The sequence below is a fragment of the Cladosporium halotolerans genome (assembly GCF_011745625.1).
Source record: "Cladosporium halotolerans strain TM138-S3 chromosome Unknown Sca2, whole genome shotgun sequence".
In the NCBI taxonomy this organism is placed as follows: Eukaryota; Fungi; Ascomycota; class Dothideomycetes; order Cladosporiales; family Cladosporiaceae; genus Cladosporium; species Cladosporium halotolerans.
Window position 1 is genome coordinate 1,023,732 of NW_027191453.1, and position 15,988 is coordinate 1,039,719.

Below are 15,988 nucleotides of genomic sequence, written 5' to 3' on the forward strand. Positions count from 1 at the left end.
GGTATGAGATGGTCAGATGACTTATCGAGCGTATGGACGACAAAATCGATTCTGTTGGAACAATAGATCATGCATAAGGACTCTGGAAAGCTGCGTGGTTGATCGAAGCAGATGCTGCCGCTTTAAGGTATATTTACAGGTGAGCTCGTGGTTGACTCACGTGACTCTGATAGTCGAATTCACAGAATCAACCCATTGAAAGCTCTACAACGGACACATCTTCTCCATCTGAACACCATCTCAGAGCCAAGGTCAATAGATAGACTCAGTGCTTTCCTTCCCGCTTCGCGTTGTCACCCTCAGCTTCCTTCAGGAATTGCCTTCGCAATCGGTTAGCCTGTGATGCACACATGGTCGATACTGCAGAAAAGAAGTGGCGCAGTATCCTGGATGATGCCATGTACGTACTGGATGAAGTCCTCCTCGCCCTTGCTGGAGGCGTTGATGGGAGGGCCCTGCTGAGCGACCTTCTTGCTGCCGCCGGACAGGAGGAAGACACCACCGAACATGGTGCCGAGAACACCCATGGCGAGCTGTTACGCAGCATGTCAGCCGTTGTTCCTTGATCGTATTCGCATGTGTCCCATTCTCTTTCCATGTTCCCCCTCGTTTCAAGATGCGGGCGCGGAAAGGGTCTCTCGTCCGGAGGATTGACGTACGTGGTGGGAGCCGACCTTGCCGAGGGCGGGGAGCTGGTAGTAGACGACCATGTTTGCGACGGTTTGGTGTGATTGAAGATGGGTTCGGAGGGTGTGGTTGACGTCGGGAGAGCTGCTGGTCGACGAGTTCGCCGTCGTCCGGAGCGCAGCATTCGGGAGAAAGCCGCGCGCGAAGAAGCCGGCCCGGGCCTGCCGCCGCGATTGGCGACAGCTGCCCGCCCGGCGACCCAGGCGTCTCGCGAGACCGCGCGCTTGCCGTCATGTTCCGAGGCGTAAGTGGCAGCTCTCACATCATCGTTACTGCTGACGGGCGATCCTGCTTTCGATAGCTGCGCATAAAGTATATTCGTAGATACTCCTCGCACAAACCCACTAGGTATCTTCGAGCTCACAGAAGCCTTGACTGCACGGCAAGTACTCGCAAAGCACCCTACACACATACACATTCGCATAGAAGGTCGAAGGTCTATCTCACCATGGGCGACAAAGACATAGTCGAAAAAGACGCTGGGGAGGACCCAAGCCGTGTTTCCACCATCGAGCATGTTCGCGAAGGAGAGCGCCCGGACTTTTCGAAACCCCTGCCGCGACAAAAGCTGCCCGCCGATTTGCAGAAAACCTTCGAAAACGACGAGACCTGGTGGAGCGCGTTCTACGAGGGCAACGCGCAAGAGTCTACAGAGTCCAGCGTCCGTTATGCCGCCTACGCGTCCCGTTTCCGAACCATCCTTCTATCCGCGCACCGCTATGTCGCATACACATCAGATATCGGAGAGAGCTTCAGGCCGATTGCACACCCAATCGCGGTACGAGCGGCATACGGTGTTTCGTGGACGTACCTGATCGGTGATGTGGGCTATGAAGGATACAAGGCATACCTCCGCAATCAACGCTCGCTTCACCCTGAGAACCAGGAGGGTACGAAGGAGCTCTCCACAACTTCTACCGACAAGGGATCCGCGAAGGTCGGAGAAAGCAGGTCGCTCGGCGCCGGAATCACCGGTGACAGCATCGCAAGCCAGCAGCCCGAGGGTCGCGTCGTGCCCATCGAGGACTACCGCACGGTAATGGCACAGCGAGCACTCTTCCAGGGCGTAGCCTCGATGGGTTTGCCCGCATTCACTATCCACAGCATTGTCCGCTACTCCGGCCGTGCGTTGAAGAATGCGAAGAACACGCGAATTCGCACGTGGGGACCTATTGGTCTTGGTCTCGCGGCTGTACCTGCTCTGCCCTACATGTTCGATGAGCCAGTGGAGAAGGCGACAGAGTGGCTATTCCACAAGGCGTTCGAGACCATCGGCGGACCCGACGCCGTTCGCGCGACTCCTGTGACTGGTCAAACAGCGATGAGGGAGCTGTCGACTCAGCAGAACAGGCAGAAGGAGAAAGAGCTGTAAGATTGATATCGCACAGGCCACATGAAAGATTCTCTGTTGTGCTCAAGACCGCGATTCGTGGGCGTTCTCGGCTCAGCCAAATACTTTACCAGTGTACATAAGATTCCAGAATCCCACATGTTGTACAATGTATCCACAAAGATTCAATCATATTGTCCGAAAACTTGTTCGTCATCTTTTCTGAACATAACCTACACAAATCCTCGCTCACCGTATTACTGACATGAACAATATCGAAGGGCTGAAAGAACATTGACATTACATATACTTCATACACATCATCGACACCAGCTAATCATGTCAACATACTAGACGCCACCGAGAAGGCCGGTAACCTTGCCAGCATCCGGGAGATTTCCCTGGAAGAGCGTAAGTTTTAGCCAATAGCTTTGATATCACAAAGGACACAAGCGTACCGCAGTGGGGAGTGAGGGCAGCTGGGGCTGAGCGTCGCGCTTCACGCCTCCGGTGAGACCAGTCACTGTACCAGTGACGCCGGAAAGGCTTCCCTAAGAAGTGTCAGCTTGTGGCAAGAAGTAGCCCGCACACAGACACACGACATACCGCTGCGGGAATCGAAGGCAATTGAGGTTTGGCATCGCGCTTCAAAGCACCACCAAGACCTGGCGCACTGCTGAGGAGGGACGTTGGATTGCTCTGTTTGGGGTTTAGAAGCTGCGAGCAAGAGTGAAGCTTTGCTGTCGTACCAGGGGAAGAGCGGGCACCTGAGCCTCTGGCTGTCCGATGGGCGCAGCCAAGATGCCGGTAGACAAGGCGAGGAGAAGCAGGGATACGGTCTTCATGTTTTCGAGGCAATGAACGGAATGTGAGGTCAAATGGTGTAAAGTGGTAGGTTGATATACATTGTGTTCAAGGAACACGGCGTACGAGATATATAGGCGGCCTGCCTTCACATATCGAGAGGCGCTGCTCAGTGGAAAGCATGTCCACCCTCGAGGCTCGATCGCATCAACCAGGCGAAACTTTGTTGGAGCTTTACAGCATAGCCAGAAATAAGTATGGCGCCACCGGATCTCCCCAATTCAATGCAGCCGCATTTCGGTGGCAACTCCTCAAGAGGAGTCGAGTCTAGGTCGCCAACATGTCTCGTCGTGAGCCTATATGTGAGTCTACTATACTTTGCCCCTGGGAGTTACGCCAGGTCTGCCCTCGCACAGGTACGGGACTCCGTACAACTCACGTCGTCCGCCCAATAGTTGATCAAGCCATTCAATCGCAATATAATCCATAGAATCACCACGGCTTGTGATGACCCTAGGACTCGGTGCCCAGCATCAAAATGGTCTGTGTGATTTGCTGCGGACATTCTCAGCTCAGAGATTATAAAGTGTCCAGATAGAGCATGCTTCTCAACGCTCCTGTTGACAGTGCCTCCCTGTCTCACGAGATGGAGGGGGCGCCACTGGGATGGCGCGGTTTGCAGCGGCTGTCATGAACGCGAGGATTCTGACCCCTTTGGGAAGAGCTTAATGGAAACAGAAATCCATGGACCTGTCGTCGAAACGTGGGCATTCAAGACCTGCTAAACGAGCACCGTCAACTCGACTGGAATATGAGCAGGCGCGGTGTTGGCAGAAGGATTCGGTGGCGCTTTGCACAAATGATCTCGCAATTTGTGATGGTGCAAAAAGCCAGAGAAGGATGCCGGCCACGCGGTATGCGATCCTTCAGCAGGATGACGAATATTGCCTTGGGTAGCGATGGAGTCGAGACAGCATCTTTGTCGTGTACACGTCTCACTTCTGATTCTTCCGCATCTGGTCGAACATATCTTTCCACTGCTGGTCTTCATCGTCATCATCTTCCTCGGTGTCATCGTCGTCATGATCGTCAGCTCCCTTGACAGGCACATTCATATCGACGTCTTTGAGCATAGCGGCCACTTCAGCAACAGGAGGCAGAGTATTCGCATTTGACGAAGTAGTTGTCGGCTCGTATCCCTCGATAGCAGTAGAGCTTGAAAATTTGACTTTGCTCGCCGGTTGAGTCTGTCTAGACGATGGCGTCTTCTCAACAATGAAGTCCGCCATGACCTGGTCTGGCCTAAAACTTGCGGCAGTTTCTCCTCTCTCCAAGGCCAGTTCGCCTCTCTCCGCCACCCGCTGTTGGATCTTTTTGGAGCTGGCTTCATCGCCATCGGAGCTTTCGGCGGACATCAGATGGCGATCATTCTCGTGCAAGACAATTGGCGCTTGCTGACCGGGCACCCGTTCCCACGCAGGAACTTCAGAAAGCTGTGCTTTGATGTAAAGGCCTTTGCGGGTACACTCCTTGCTGCACCAATCGCCATCCCCCTCCTTCAGCTTCCACGACTCAGATTCCTTGAGGTGAAGCCCACGGGGCTCGTTGGCACATAAGGGATATCCGCATCTGCTGTCTATTCGTCGTTCTTCGACCAGCTCGTCAAAGTTCGAGGGTTGAAATATGGAAACGAGCTGAAGAAATTGCGATGCATCTTGAGCTGTGGGCTGTGACGATGGCGGAAACTCCAAAAGGATTTCGATGTGGTTGAGTATTTGGCTGGACGTCTTCTTCTGATGGTCGATCAAGAGGGCATGCTTGATTGCTATATCGAAGTGGCGTTTTTTCTTTGCTGCCTCGGCGTCCGCCTCGGCCTGCGCTGCTTCGTCTGGTGGTGGCGACGTCCCAGCCGGTCTGGCCGGCTGCTTCAATATGGATTTTCCTGGCACCTTCTTAGTTGCCATGATACTATGCGCCCGTGAAGACAGAGACAGAAGGTTAAGCTCGCGCTGCGACAGCACAGTCCCGTAGTCTGCAGGCTGTTCCGCGTCTGCTGCTGCTCCAAGCGTTGCTTAAGCTTCACGCGGTGCACGCGCGCAAGGGTAGCGTTGCGGAAACGTCGTCATCCGGCCCACGTTCCTGCCGTTGCCAACTCAGGCAGCTCTGGGCGGCCCTCACTTCACTCCACCAGCTCGCAACTGCCTCTTTGGACCTTTCATCCTTGTGTGAATCACGTGTGATCCCTTACACCACCGTTGGCCCCGCTCAAACACCCCGTCTGGCCACGAAACCGGCCTGAAACGCCGTCCAGCCAGGCAACAAGGCCAGTGCATTGGCACGCGTGGAGTTTATTGTAGGAGCTTCGTCATTCCCACCACCCCGTACAGGAGGCCCTCCACATCTCGCTCTGCATCCGCAAACCACAACAAGACGACCGCACAAACCGTCGCCGCCATGGCTGGCTACAAAGTCAAGGCGCTGTACGAGTACACTAGCGAAGAGCCCGACGACCTCACCTTCCCGGTGGGCCAAGTCATTACCATCACGGAAGAGATAGACGCGGATTGGTACGAGGGAGAGTATACAGACGCCAGTGGGGCCAAGAAGGCAGGCATCTTTCCCAATAACTTCGTGGAGAAGTGCGAGCCCGAGGTTCCATCGAGGCCTAGCAGGCCTACCAGGCCAAAGCAAGAGACCCAGACACCTTCCGTGCCCGCTGCGGCTCCTGAGCCTGAACCTGAGCTTGAGCCTCAAAATGCGGCAAGAGAAGAGGACGATACCCCTCCGGTGCCGGCAGCTTCAAAGCCACAGCCGCCGCCTGTGACCATCCCCGCTGAGCCAACTAAAGCTCGGGAGGAGGTGCGCTCGCCGCCCTCCACTACTAGTGAGAGGAGCCCTGCCGCACAAGTCGAGCCTCCTCCTGCACCCAAACCGGTCCAAGCGGAGCCCGCGGCGACCGAGTCTAAGAAGCCGCCGCCGCCCGTTGCGCCCAAGTCCAATGCCTTCAAAGACCGCATTGCAGCCTTCAACCAGCCGGCGGCGGCACCCGTGATGCCTTTCCAGCCGGGTGGACAGAAGTCTCAGCCAAGCAACTTCATCAAGAAGCCCTTTGTTGCTCCACCGCCGAGCAGTTCCGCTTATGTCCCACCACCAATTAAGCAGGAACCGCAGCAAACACATTATCGCAGAGAGGAGGACCCCGAGATCAAGCAGCGGCAGGAGGAGGATAGGGCTGCGGCCGAAGCTGCGGGTTTTCGCGATGAGACCCAACAAGAGGAGGGCGAAGAGGACGCACCGAAGCCTCAAAGCCTGAAGGATCGCATTGCCTTGCTGCAAAAACAACAGGCTGAGCAAGCCCAGCGTAGGGCTGGTGGCGGGGAGAAGAGGGAAAGAAAGCCCTCCAGGAAACCATCTGAGCCTGAACCTGAGGGTGATGACGACGAGCTTGCCCGTGTCCGTAGCCCCGGCGATGAGAGACAGAGTTTGGATGTCTCTCGTGGTCGTCCTAGGGTTCCGTCGGCTCAGAGACCTCCGCAGGAGCCCATGTCGCCCTTGCCGGATGCACCGCAGCACGAAATTCTCAGTGGCGGCGAAGAAGCCGACCAGTCAGCTGCTGGTGAGACCACAGAGGATGATGCTGGCACCATTGGACCAGAGGACAGCGACGACAAGCCCAAGCCGCCGCCTCGAATTGACACAGCGCCCAAAGAAGAGAAAGAAGTTGGCGACGAGGCGGACACTACGGAAAATGCCGACGACGACGAGGATTCCATGGATGAAGAGACTCGGAAGCGCTACGAGTTGAGAGAGCGCATGGCCAAGATGAGCGGTGGTATGGGTATGGCCGGCATGTTCGGCCCACCTGGTGGCATGCCAATGCCTGGCAAGGGCGCCCCTAAGAAGCGCACTTCCACTAGAGACTCCGACAGGAAAGCATCTGTCGACATTCAAAGCCCTACCAGCCCTTCGAGTCAGGAGCCACCAAGGATGCCCATGATGCCTATCCCTGGGATGCAGCCTGTCCAGAGCCCTCCCGCGGATGAACCTCGCAGATCTGTTGAGAAGGAGCCCGAACCCGAGCTTGAACCGATTTCCGCGCAGAGACAGCCTGATGAGGTTCCAGATGTGGAGGATGTGAAGCCTGAGCCCCCACCGCGGGCTTCGATGACGGAGGAACGCGGTGCTCCTCCACCAGTGCCAAGAGGTAAGTGTTAACAAAGCCGAGATCTGCAAGAGCCTCTAATCAAAGCCTGGTGTCTTTGCTGCAAAGATTCCAGGTGTTTGGAAAGAGGAGGCACATGGCGCCGTTTTTCTTGCAAGTCAGGTCCATTGTGTCCAAGCTGACCCTTTATAGAGCGCCCGTTATCTCAGGCAGCTCCACCTATACCGGGTGACCGCCCTGTACCCCGTCCGCCTCCTGGCCCGCCGGCTCCTGAAACGCGACCTGTACCGCCCCCACCGCCTCCAGCCGCTGCTGTTCCTACACCTCTTTCGCCTGGGCCGGGGTCCGAGTCTGATGATGAGATGTCAATGCACAACAGACAATCATCTGTGCAAACTCCAATTGCGGAGACTCCTCTCTCGATCAGAACTGGCCCTCCTCCAGTGCCTCAGCAAGAAAACACTCCTCTGGTGACATCCCCGCGGAATAAGAGGGCTTCTTACTTCAATAGCGAGGAAAGCACGCCGCAAACTTCCACCTCGGAGAAGCGGTCGAGCAAGATTCCTCCTATCCCTGGAAGCAGCCCGGCGAGTGCATCGAGGCCGCCACCTCCTCCTCCGCCGCAGACGTCTGCGCCCCCTAGCCGCCAAAGCACGGATTTGCAGGCAATGCCGATTACTGGAAACGATGAGCGCGGCGAAAGCGACTATGAGGGCGACTACGATACGGATATCGCCTCGAGTGCAAAGCACAAAGACGCTTTGAAATCACACACGCGCGACCTCAGCATGGATGGAAGTACTACTGCCGATGACACTCCTGAGGACGTCACGTCTCCTGTTTCTGCTGCGCCTCCTCCTATCCAAAGGGCAGTTCCGCCTCCACCTCCGCAGGCTGCTCCCAGACCTCGTCAATCAATGGACACACCTCGCGCTCCACCCCCTGCGCCGCCGCAGAGAGAGATGTCTACCTCTTCGTATGGCGGTGACTATGATCCTTATCGCTACAACGATGCTAGCAAGTCACCACCTCCAGTGCCTGGTGCCGTACCTGTTGCGGCGCCACCGATCCCTCCTAGAGAATCGGAACCCGTCAAAGAGGACAGTTCAGATGATATGTACTCGGCGTCGCCTCCGAGGAAATCCATGGATCGCCCGCCTCCTCCCCCGCCCGTTCACGCTGAACAACACGCTCCTATGCCACCCATGCCCCCGGTTTCACAACCACCTCCACCTGCTCGAGCACCACCAAGGCAATCGCTCGACGTATCGAGGAATCCCACTACAGTGAGGCGTTCCATGGATCAGAGCCGACCCTCCTCTGATAACGGACAAATTGCCAACGACCTCAACTTGAGCGAAGATACTCCCTGGTGGACAGCTGAGCAGCCTCTGCCGCCAGTCCTCCAAAGCCGAAGAGGCGTGGACATCCTGTCAGAGAGCGAAGAATCCAAGACATCTAAGCGTGGCGGCCGTACCATCATCAGCAAGGACATCTACGTCCTTTACATCGATTACAGCCAGACCGTCATCACCGCGCGCTACGACCCTCAGGACCCAGAGAACGTCTCCCTCGAGCAGCGCCACGAAGCTCCTCCCGCCAAACTCCGCCAAGACCAGCTCGAGTCCTACTGGCAGCGCTTCGGCGCCAAAATCGGCGACACCGCCGCCTCTCTAGGTAACAGCAAGAAAGACAGCACGGTCGGCGACGGCACGCCCTTCGCACTCGTCGCGGACCTCATCAAGGCGCAGCCCGAGGCCCTGCACCCCGTCGGCACCCGCGCCTACGGCGCCCTCGTCTATGCTAACCTTGCCAACGCCTCCGTCATGCAGTTCGACGAGATCCGCGCCGGCGACATCGTCACGCTGCGCAATGCCAAGTTCGAGGGCAAGCACTCCGGCCCCATGCACCAGAAGTACAAGCAGGATCTGGGCGCCGGCCACGTTGCTATTGTTGGCGAGTGGGACGGCACACGCAAAAAGATCAGGGCGTGGGAGCAGGGGAGGGAGAAGGCGAAGGTGAGGATGGAGAGTTTCCGTCTCGGCGACTTGAAGAGCGGCGAAGTGAGAGTCTGGAGAGTTGTGGGCAGGGAGTGGGTAGGCTGGGAAGGCGAGGCGTAGTCTTCGTCCATTGATGCATCCGCGTTATGTGATTGAAGTATGTAGCGTGGGAGAGAACGGATAATGTAGATACGAACTCGTAATACAGGAGTCGTTGTGATGCGAAGCACCCCGATCACGAACCGTGTTCCTTCAAACGCCACCATGCCGCTGTCTCCGACCCGTCTGCGACGTGGTGTAGTTTGACGCCTGTGCCAGTACATCACAATATCAAAAGACCTTTCATTACAGCGCGCCCAAGATTGTGAGGCGAGAACGGGTGATGCATTTGCCAAAAGGCGAGACCGGGGCCTCACCAACTGCACGTAGCTAAGTTATATCCGCAACGACAGACAGACAGACGCTCTCACAGGCAGTCACTAACGCTACACGACACCCGGAAAAGCGGCAACCAAAGAAATAGAAGGAAATGACACTAATACACAGGCGAAGCCGCCCTTTTTGCTCGTTAAAGACCCGACTACCAATCTTTCCGCGCCGCCGTCCCGATCCGTGACATTTTTCAGGGGCCGCCCTTCTTGCTTCGTTTATCAGATCGCCTGCCCTGGCGTCACCTAAGAGAAAGACGGAGGAGTGAATGGTAAAGTTGATCAAAATGTCGAGAGATGGCCCGCGCTGTTGGCAGTGCGTTGCATTTGAAGGGCGCGGACCATTTCTGAGAAGTGAAGAAGGAATAAGTAATAGAATTCGTACACGTCGTCAGAAGTTCTGCTCGTAGAATAGAAATGCCTTGCCGTGACCGCGATGGGAGATATTAGAGGTAGACCTGTAACGACGGGAGAAGGAAGAGATGCGGTTCGGGTTCCACCAATGCCGAGATAGCGTGCTTCATTCTTTTTTGTTTTTGCTTTGTTTTTTTTGTTGTCCGTTGAGATGATCTTCGTTTTGTGATTCCGCGGCGAGACAACTGGGATATCTCGAAGCCGGGACGTGAAATTCTTGTAAATGAGGTCGTGAGGCGTCCTTACTCGTGAAGTCTTTGTGGAAGTCGGGAGTGAGTGGCTCTTGATTGTGTTCTGGCGTCGCTGTTTCTTTTTTGTGCTCGATGCGTATGCTGCTGTTCGTGTGTGCGTATCCGTGAAGGCGCTATCGTATTTCAAAAGGCGTAGGTTGAATGTGAGGCTCATCCTTCTCACTCCACTCATGTAGCGCCTGCGCTCTTGGGCGTGGAGCCGGAGCTGATGGTGTGCAATGGTGGTGTCGATCGCGGCAGATGGGCCGGATGTAAAAACTTATGCCGCTCAGCGCTAAGAAGTACGAATGGCAAGATTGCTGTACAGCGCTTAGTGGCAGCCAGTTTGGAGATCCGGGTAGTACCCGCGACTCGAATCGACGCCTTGGAAGCGGCCGATACCACTGGCAGAATACTGCGCGCCTGGAATGGCATCCGAGTACTCAGTCTTGACTGCGTATTGGCGCGGCTCAGTGGAGAAACGAGCATTGCTCTCGATCTTTCCGAGCGGCGGTAGTTGGGTCGGCATGCCTTCGTAGATAGTACTTGGGTAGTACTGGTATCCGCTGTGCTCATGTAGTGCAAGTCGGTCGGCGTCCGACATCACGGTTTCAACTGGGTATCCGTCCACCGGTCCGCCGTCAATGCTTGACGAGCTGCTACCCGAGTGGCTGCCCGGGTCGCCTAGGGGTATGCCGAGGCCATAGTGGTTGGCCCGATAGCCGTTAATCCCCCCATTACCACCGCTGTAGTGACTCCCGGCACCGCGGAACCCGCCTGCATTCATGGCACCGAATGAAGCGCCGCCGGTGCTATATCCTCCACTGGAGCCGGTCGATCCACCTCTGCCAGAAGTGCCGTTTTGACCCTCATTCTGGTAATGGCTCGGGGATCGTCCTCGGACGACGATCTTCTCACTCACGCGCTGAGCGATTTTGACCCATGACGGCGTGTCGTTTTCGCCTTTTCGTATGTCCACGAATAGCTCAACCACGAGATGAAAATACTGCTGCGAAGCACGTCTCTTCCCGTTGTTTGCGGTCGCCTGTTTGAACTGAATTCGCTCAAAAGTGTGGGTAGTCGAAGAGCCTGGGAGAGGAATGTGCGCGGCGCCATTGCTGTTCATGTTGAACTGACTCATGGTCGGGGTCGAATCGGGCTGCGAGAGAGATGTGTCGTCCGGCTTACTCTGGAAGGGCAGAATCGGGCCGGGAGGATGACCAGTGGCATGGAAGGTGTGCATGGGAACCTGATAGACTCCGTGCGGAGATATTGTCGAATCCATCCTTCCAGTCGGCGTGGGAGAGACTTTCGTCACGTCGATCTTGTTCTTCGGGCCAGCATCGCGTTTAGGGGTATGCTGGACAAGTTCGATCGATTTGCCTTGCGAGCCGTCTACGGCAGCGGACAGGCGCATGCCCATGGCCATTACCTGCTCGGTGTGATTGTTGCGCTTGATGGTCAGGCGACCATTGCTGATGTTGGGATGAAGCTCGAAATGGCAGTTGACCGAGAAATAGTTGCGTCGGTAGCAAGTCCATTTGTCGTCAACGGTAGACAGGAAGAATCCTTTCTCGACCTTTGCATGAACTTCCGGTGTGACGGGCATGTCGCCGCAGTGGAGTTCAAGCAAGACCTCCAGATTCGGCCAGGGAAAGCTCAGGGACTCATTCTGCATACCACCGTAGGCGTGTGCGCCCGGCGTAGCCATGTGTGTTGGGCCACTAGATGGGACACCTGTCAAAGATAGGCCTGCTGCTGCGGCCGTGAGAATGCTTCGGGAAGGGTCTGCGTAGTGCGGGTAGCTCGATTGAACACTCGGTGAGAGTGCGTTCCGAGCCAAATATGGTGAAGCGTTTGCGTACACGTCGCGATCGGTGGCATTCGTGGCGCCTGATAAAGGCGAACGCGTCGAGGGTGAGAGTATGCTTTGTGTTGAGCCGTCTAGTCTGTTGCGCATGTGTTAGTGCCAAGCGCCATTCAAGATAGATCTCGTGCGATCTTGCGTCACACTGTCTGTGGTACTCACATTGATGGTGCGCGTGCTCCAGTATAAGACTGAGGTACAAAAGGCTGCGCTAAAGGCACTGGGCCTGGATATGAGGGGACTACACTGCCTGTGTAATGGTTTGCTTGTTGGTAGTTGTTGTACGCCAAGGAGGAAGCCGCGGACGAAGGGCTGGTTGAGATGGACCCGGATCCCGAGTCAGTGAGATTCTGGGTGGCCGGATAGCTGTGTCACATGAAGCGTCAGCGTACAGCTCACAACGCGTAAGTGTATGGAACACGAAGAAGTCAAGGTCGAGAAATGCGCAACATGACGGCGTGCCACCGACATTCAGCGTTCTTGAAGCTGCAGAATTGCTGGGCTTCAACAGTCAAGAGCTGGATTGCGACATGCCATGACTGGTCGTGTGATCAAGGAGGTGAGAATCAACGAAAGAAGCGCCGGAGACACATTAGCTGTGCCGGACCATCGGCGGCAGCGTCGTGAAACGTCTGCCTGACAGCGGAGCGGCTGCTGGCGTGCACGCAGGAGAAGAGACCGGGCTATCAGGCCATGCTGCATAATGCGAAGGATGCCTTGTGGGGCGACCCATCTCGCTCAGCAGCAAATCAAAATGATAGAGTATCAAACGCTAGAAAGCCATGGCAGGTAAGAACCAATGTTTGTCTACGTACCTTCTGCCATCTGGCGCTACGTTTCGACTGGGGACGTAGCGAGGTCCGGCTGTGTTGCCAGAGGTTGCGTAGGCGAACGCTCCGGTAGACTGTTGTACGAGAGAAATGTCCCGTCGCAGCGGCTCGACCGAGCCGTTAGTGGTGTAGGATGAATGATGTGCATGTCCCGGGAATTGATCGAGAGCATCCGGATTGGACGACAGGGAGTAGTCGTTGTGCAGCGGCAGCTGCTGCTGAAGGAGCGTGCCTACATCGATACGTCAGCATTGAGCCACGAACCGCTGCAGGCAATTAGATGCACGGCGAGAATGACGCGGCGGGCTCGGGCCATGCAGAGGCTGTCTTCGCGATGGAACGATGGTGCACGTGAGACGAAACCCGGGTGCCCAACGTCACACCACATGCAAAGCCAGAAGGTTTGTCGGTAAAGTGGTACGAAGCAACAAGAGTAGAAACGAAAAGGGCCGTTTCACGCGTCGTGGCGGGGCAGCCCGTAATGACCGGTCGATGAGCGAAGAAGAGATGGCCGGGGCAGAGGAGCGAGCTAGGGGGGGCTGAGGGCTGGAGGAAGGGGATTGGACGTTTCGCGCGAGACTTGTAGGGACTTGGGCAAGGCGTGCTGCAGGTGGGAACATGGGTCTCTGGATCGGGCTGAGCTCACCTGGTTCCATTGTCAAGGCCGAGCCCATGTATATGCGTCGTATCGCGCGCTCGTTGTCGACTCCTAAGCAGGACAGAATCGAATTGGCATCGATCGCCTTGTTCGAATAATCACCTCAGGGCCGATCTGTGCAGGCGGGAAGGCGTCTTCAGGCGGATTTGCAACGATGCGATGGCGACTATGCCTGATGTCGTCGGCTTGGCGCGAATGGTTTCAGGCTCTCAGGCTCTCGGCTGCTGACGGGCCGCGTGCAAGTCGACAAGCGCGCGACGAGCTAAAATGCGCGATGCTTTCGGGTGCGGAGAGGGCGCAGCGAAACAGCTGGGGGCGGCTGCGGCCCTGTTCGAGTGCGCGCGAGGCGAAGCGCTCTCAATCGCACTTTAACTCCACGCCTGGCGGCTATGCCGATGCTTCTTCCGACGTCTCCAGCTGCGTGTCTTGCAGCGTTCCCGCCTATCTGCGAGCAAATCATTAGCAAGCCGTGCATACAGATCCTCGCCCATGCCTGCGCCTAGAAACGCCTTTCTCTGGGGAGCTGGGGCACGCTAATGCCGGGGAGTAGCAGGTGAAGGCCGCGAACAATCTCGACAGGTCGATTGTTGTGCAAGATGTCCTCTTTGAGTGGTGCTGATGCCGACATCCGGGGGTCGATGCGCGCACCGCGCCGGTCACCTTACAGTCGTTGGAGCCGCCGCGAAGCAACTTTGAGAGACGTAAATGCTCTAGACATACCTATTCTGCACGCAAAACTCAAGGTTCGTAGGTCCAGAAAATGCCCAGGGCGTAGATCTGGATCAGTCTCGAGTGATTTTGGCTTTCGTGGATTGGGTGTAGATCGCTTGTTCTGATGGAAATGCGGTGCGATGCGTTGAATGAAGGGTGTTCAGGTAGATGAACGCTGTTCGCGAATGCAGAATCGATGCAAGAGCGTTCGACTTAAATACTTGGGGCCAGCAGACACGCTCGTCTCTTCGAACCTGAGCGTTGTCAGCGTCTCTGTCGCGCGCAATTGAAGTCAACATCGCAGTCAGCGGTAGCGTACCTTGCGTCAAACGTCAATCCAACAAAGAAGCCTCGACTCGACCTTCCGTCATATGTGACAAGCAAGCGAAACTTTCGGACAGACAATGCCGGGAGACAGGAGGTTAAAGTTTCCAGCATTCAGATTGAGAACTCAACCGCAGGAGTCCGTGATTTGCTTGAAAGAGATGGAAGATATTCCGTGACGACGGCGACCATAAGGCGGTGGGGAACGGAACCACACGCTGATAAAGGCGAGTAGGGGTATGCCGGCCTCCTGCGAGGTAGCAAGGCTGTTAGGTCAAGATCAAAGAAGCCCGCGACCCAGGTGGGCGTGATTCCCCGGCGATGCAAGATGATAGGCAACACGCTGTGGCCTACAGCCTCCGTCATAGACGCAACAAAGCAGAGACCAGCCTTGGCCGGCGCATCGACTCGAACGAAGACCGCTCTAAACCCAACACTCGCAAGCGTTCTGCAGCAGCGGTTACCGACCGTTTGGTTCAAGATGGGGCGTGGCATCAGGTCATCAGCCTCACAGCAGCAGGGCAGCAGCAACGATCGTATTCTCGAATCCCCTGCCCCCGGTCTGCGCTGCGGCCCTGGCCTCTGGCAGCGCTCAGGCCACGCTCCATGCGTGTGTCTGTCTGACTAGCGCGGCAGGTTACAGTGGGAAGCTGCATCTGCTTCGCGCCCTCCTCGGCCGACAGAGGCGGTCGATCAGCTCGCTGTCGCGAGGCTCTGAGTCGTTCGCTGAGATGCGAGGGGTGCGCGGGGATGTGAGATCCGGTCAGTCGGAATTAAGCGACTCACCTCAGTCCGTCGCTGCCCTCCTTGCTGCTCCAGTAGCAACATGAGCCTTCACAGCCGGGCAACTGGGCAAGTCCTCAAGTCATGCTCCGACGGCATCGTGCTAGCGATTAGCCGCATACAATCGCTCATGATCTCGGGAGAAGCCCAGGCCTTCGTCACTCCACTGGTCTCTCTCGTCCCCCAAAGAAACGGTCTGTATGATCAACCACCAGGATGCAACAGCGTTGAGGGAGTCGAGCCAACCATCGCGCTGCCCTGGTGCCTCCCCCGGGCGGGCCGCCATCCGGATGCGACTCCATGCAGGTGTACTCGCATGCAACACGTTAGTGCACCGGTGTGTGGAGGCCGTTTGGGAGGCGGAGGGAGGCTTTTGCCTGGTTAGTGCGTCTGCTACGCTGACGTCCCGGCAATCTGGGAGCGAGACAGATCACAAAAGGCACTTCGCGCCGCAGCTTCTGTTTATCATGCGAGTACCTGTATTGGAAAGCCTGAGCGGGCCGTGGCTTTGCCGCTGAGGCGGTCACGCGAAGGCACATGCCCTCTCACTATTGCGTCGGGGTGTTTCCCTCGAGTACCCGCTTAGTCTTGTGCGCGATGCCGTGTGGTGTGGTCGAAGGATTTCGCGCGTATCAAGCCACATCATGCAGAAAATCTGGGGCTGCAGATCATCAGCAGGTCGCAGCAGGGGCCCATGTCGCTTCCGCGGTGCCATAGCTTCTTCCAACGAGTGGGCGAGGAGAGATGCGGAAGCCAGTCC

General features: G+C 56.5%; 5 protein-coding genes across 5 annotated transcripts; 2 read left to right on the forward strand and 3 right to left on the reverse strand.

Moving 5' to 3' along the window:
- Window positions 1-31: 31 nt before the first annotated feature.
- On the reverse strand, window positions 32-816 carry WHR41_00874 (uncharacterized protein). Its single transcript, XM_069369480.1, has 3 exons — window positions 660-816; window positions 409-533; window positions 32-320 (listed from the first exon to the last, which is right to left on the reverse strand). Exons 1-3 carry the CDS (start codon window positions 708-710, stop codon window positions 266-268), a joined length of 231 nt encoding a protein of 76 aa, XP_069233473.1. The 5' UTR covers window positions 711-816; the 3' UTR covers window positions 32-265.
- Window positions 817-1,135: 319 nt separating this feature from the next.
- WHR41_00875 (uncharacterized protein) lies at window positions 1,136-2,059 on the forward strand (the record flags this gene model as incomplete). The annotated part of the gene is made up of 1 exon (XM_069369481.1): window positions 1,136-2,059. The coding sequence occupies one exon, from the start codon at window positions 1,136-1,138 to the stop codon at window positions 2,057-2,059; it is 924 nt and encodes a 307-aa protein (XP_069233472.1).
- A 1,757-nt stretch (window positions 2,060-3,816) lies between these two features.
- Window positions 3,817-4,785, reverse strand: WHR41_00876 (uncharacterized protein; the record flags this gene model as incomplete). The annotated part of the gene is made up of 1 exon (XM_069369482.1): window positions 3,817-4,785. One exon carries the CDS (start codon window positions 4,783-4,785, stop codon window positions 3,817-3,819), a length of 969 nt encoding a protein of 322 aa, XP_069233623.1.
- Window positions 4,786-5,018: 233 nt separating this feature from the next.
- Window positions 5,019-9,209, forward strand: WHR41_00877 (uncharacterized protein). Its single transcript, XM_069369483.1, has 2 exons — window positions 5,019-7,025; window positions 7,176-9,209. Exons 1-2 carry the CDS (start codon window positions 5,276-5,278, stop codon window positions 9,101-9,103), a joined length of 3,678 nt encoding a protein of 1,225 aa, XP_069233622.1. The 5' UTR covers window positions 5,019-5,275; the 3' UTR covers window positions 9,104-9,209.
- A 1,159-nt stretch (window positions 9,210-10,368) lies between these two features.
- Window positions 10,369-15,074, reverse strand: WHR41_00878 (uncharacterized protein). Its single transcript, XM_069369484.1, has 6 exons — window positions 14,441-15,074; window positions 14,131-14,375; window positions 13,399-13,855; window positions 12,738-12,984; window positions 12,085-12,288; window positions 10,369-12,004 (listed from the first exon to the last, which is right to left on the reverse strand). The coding sequence occupies exons 3-6, from the start codon at window positions 13,424-13,426 to the stop codon at window positions 10,387-10,389; spliced, it is 2,097 nt and encodes a 698-aa protein (XP_069233463.1). The 5' UTR covers window positions 13,427-13,855; window positions 14,131-14,375; window positions 14,441-15,074; the 3' UTR covers window positions 10,369-10,386.
- Window positions 15,075-15,988: the final 914 nt, after the last annotated feature.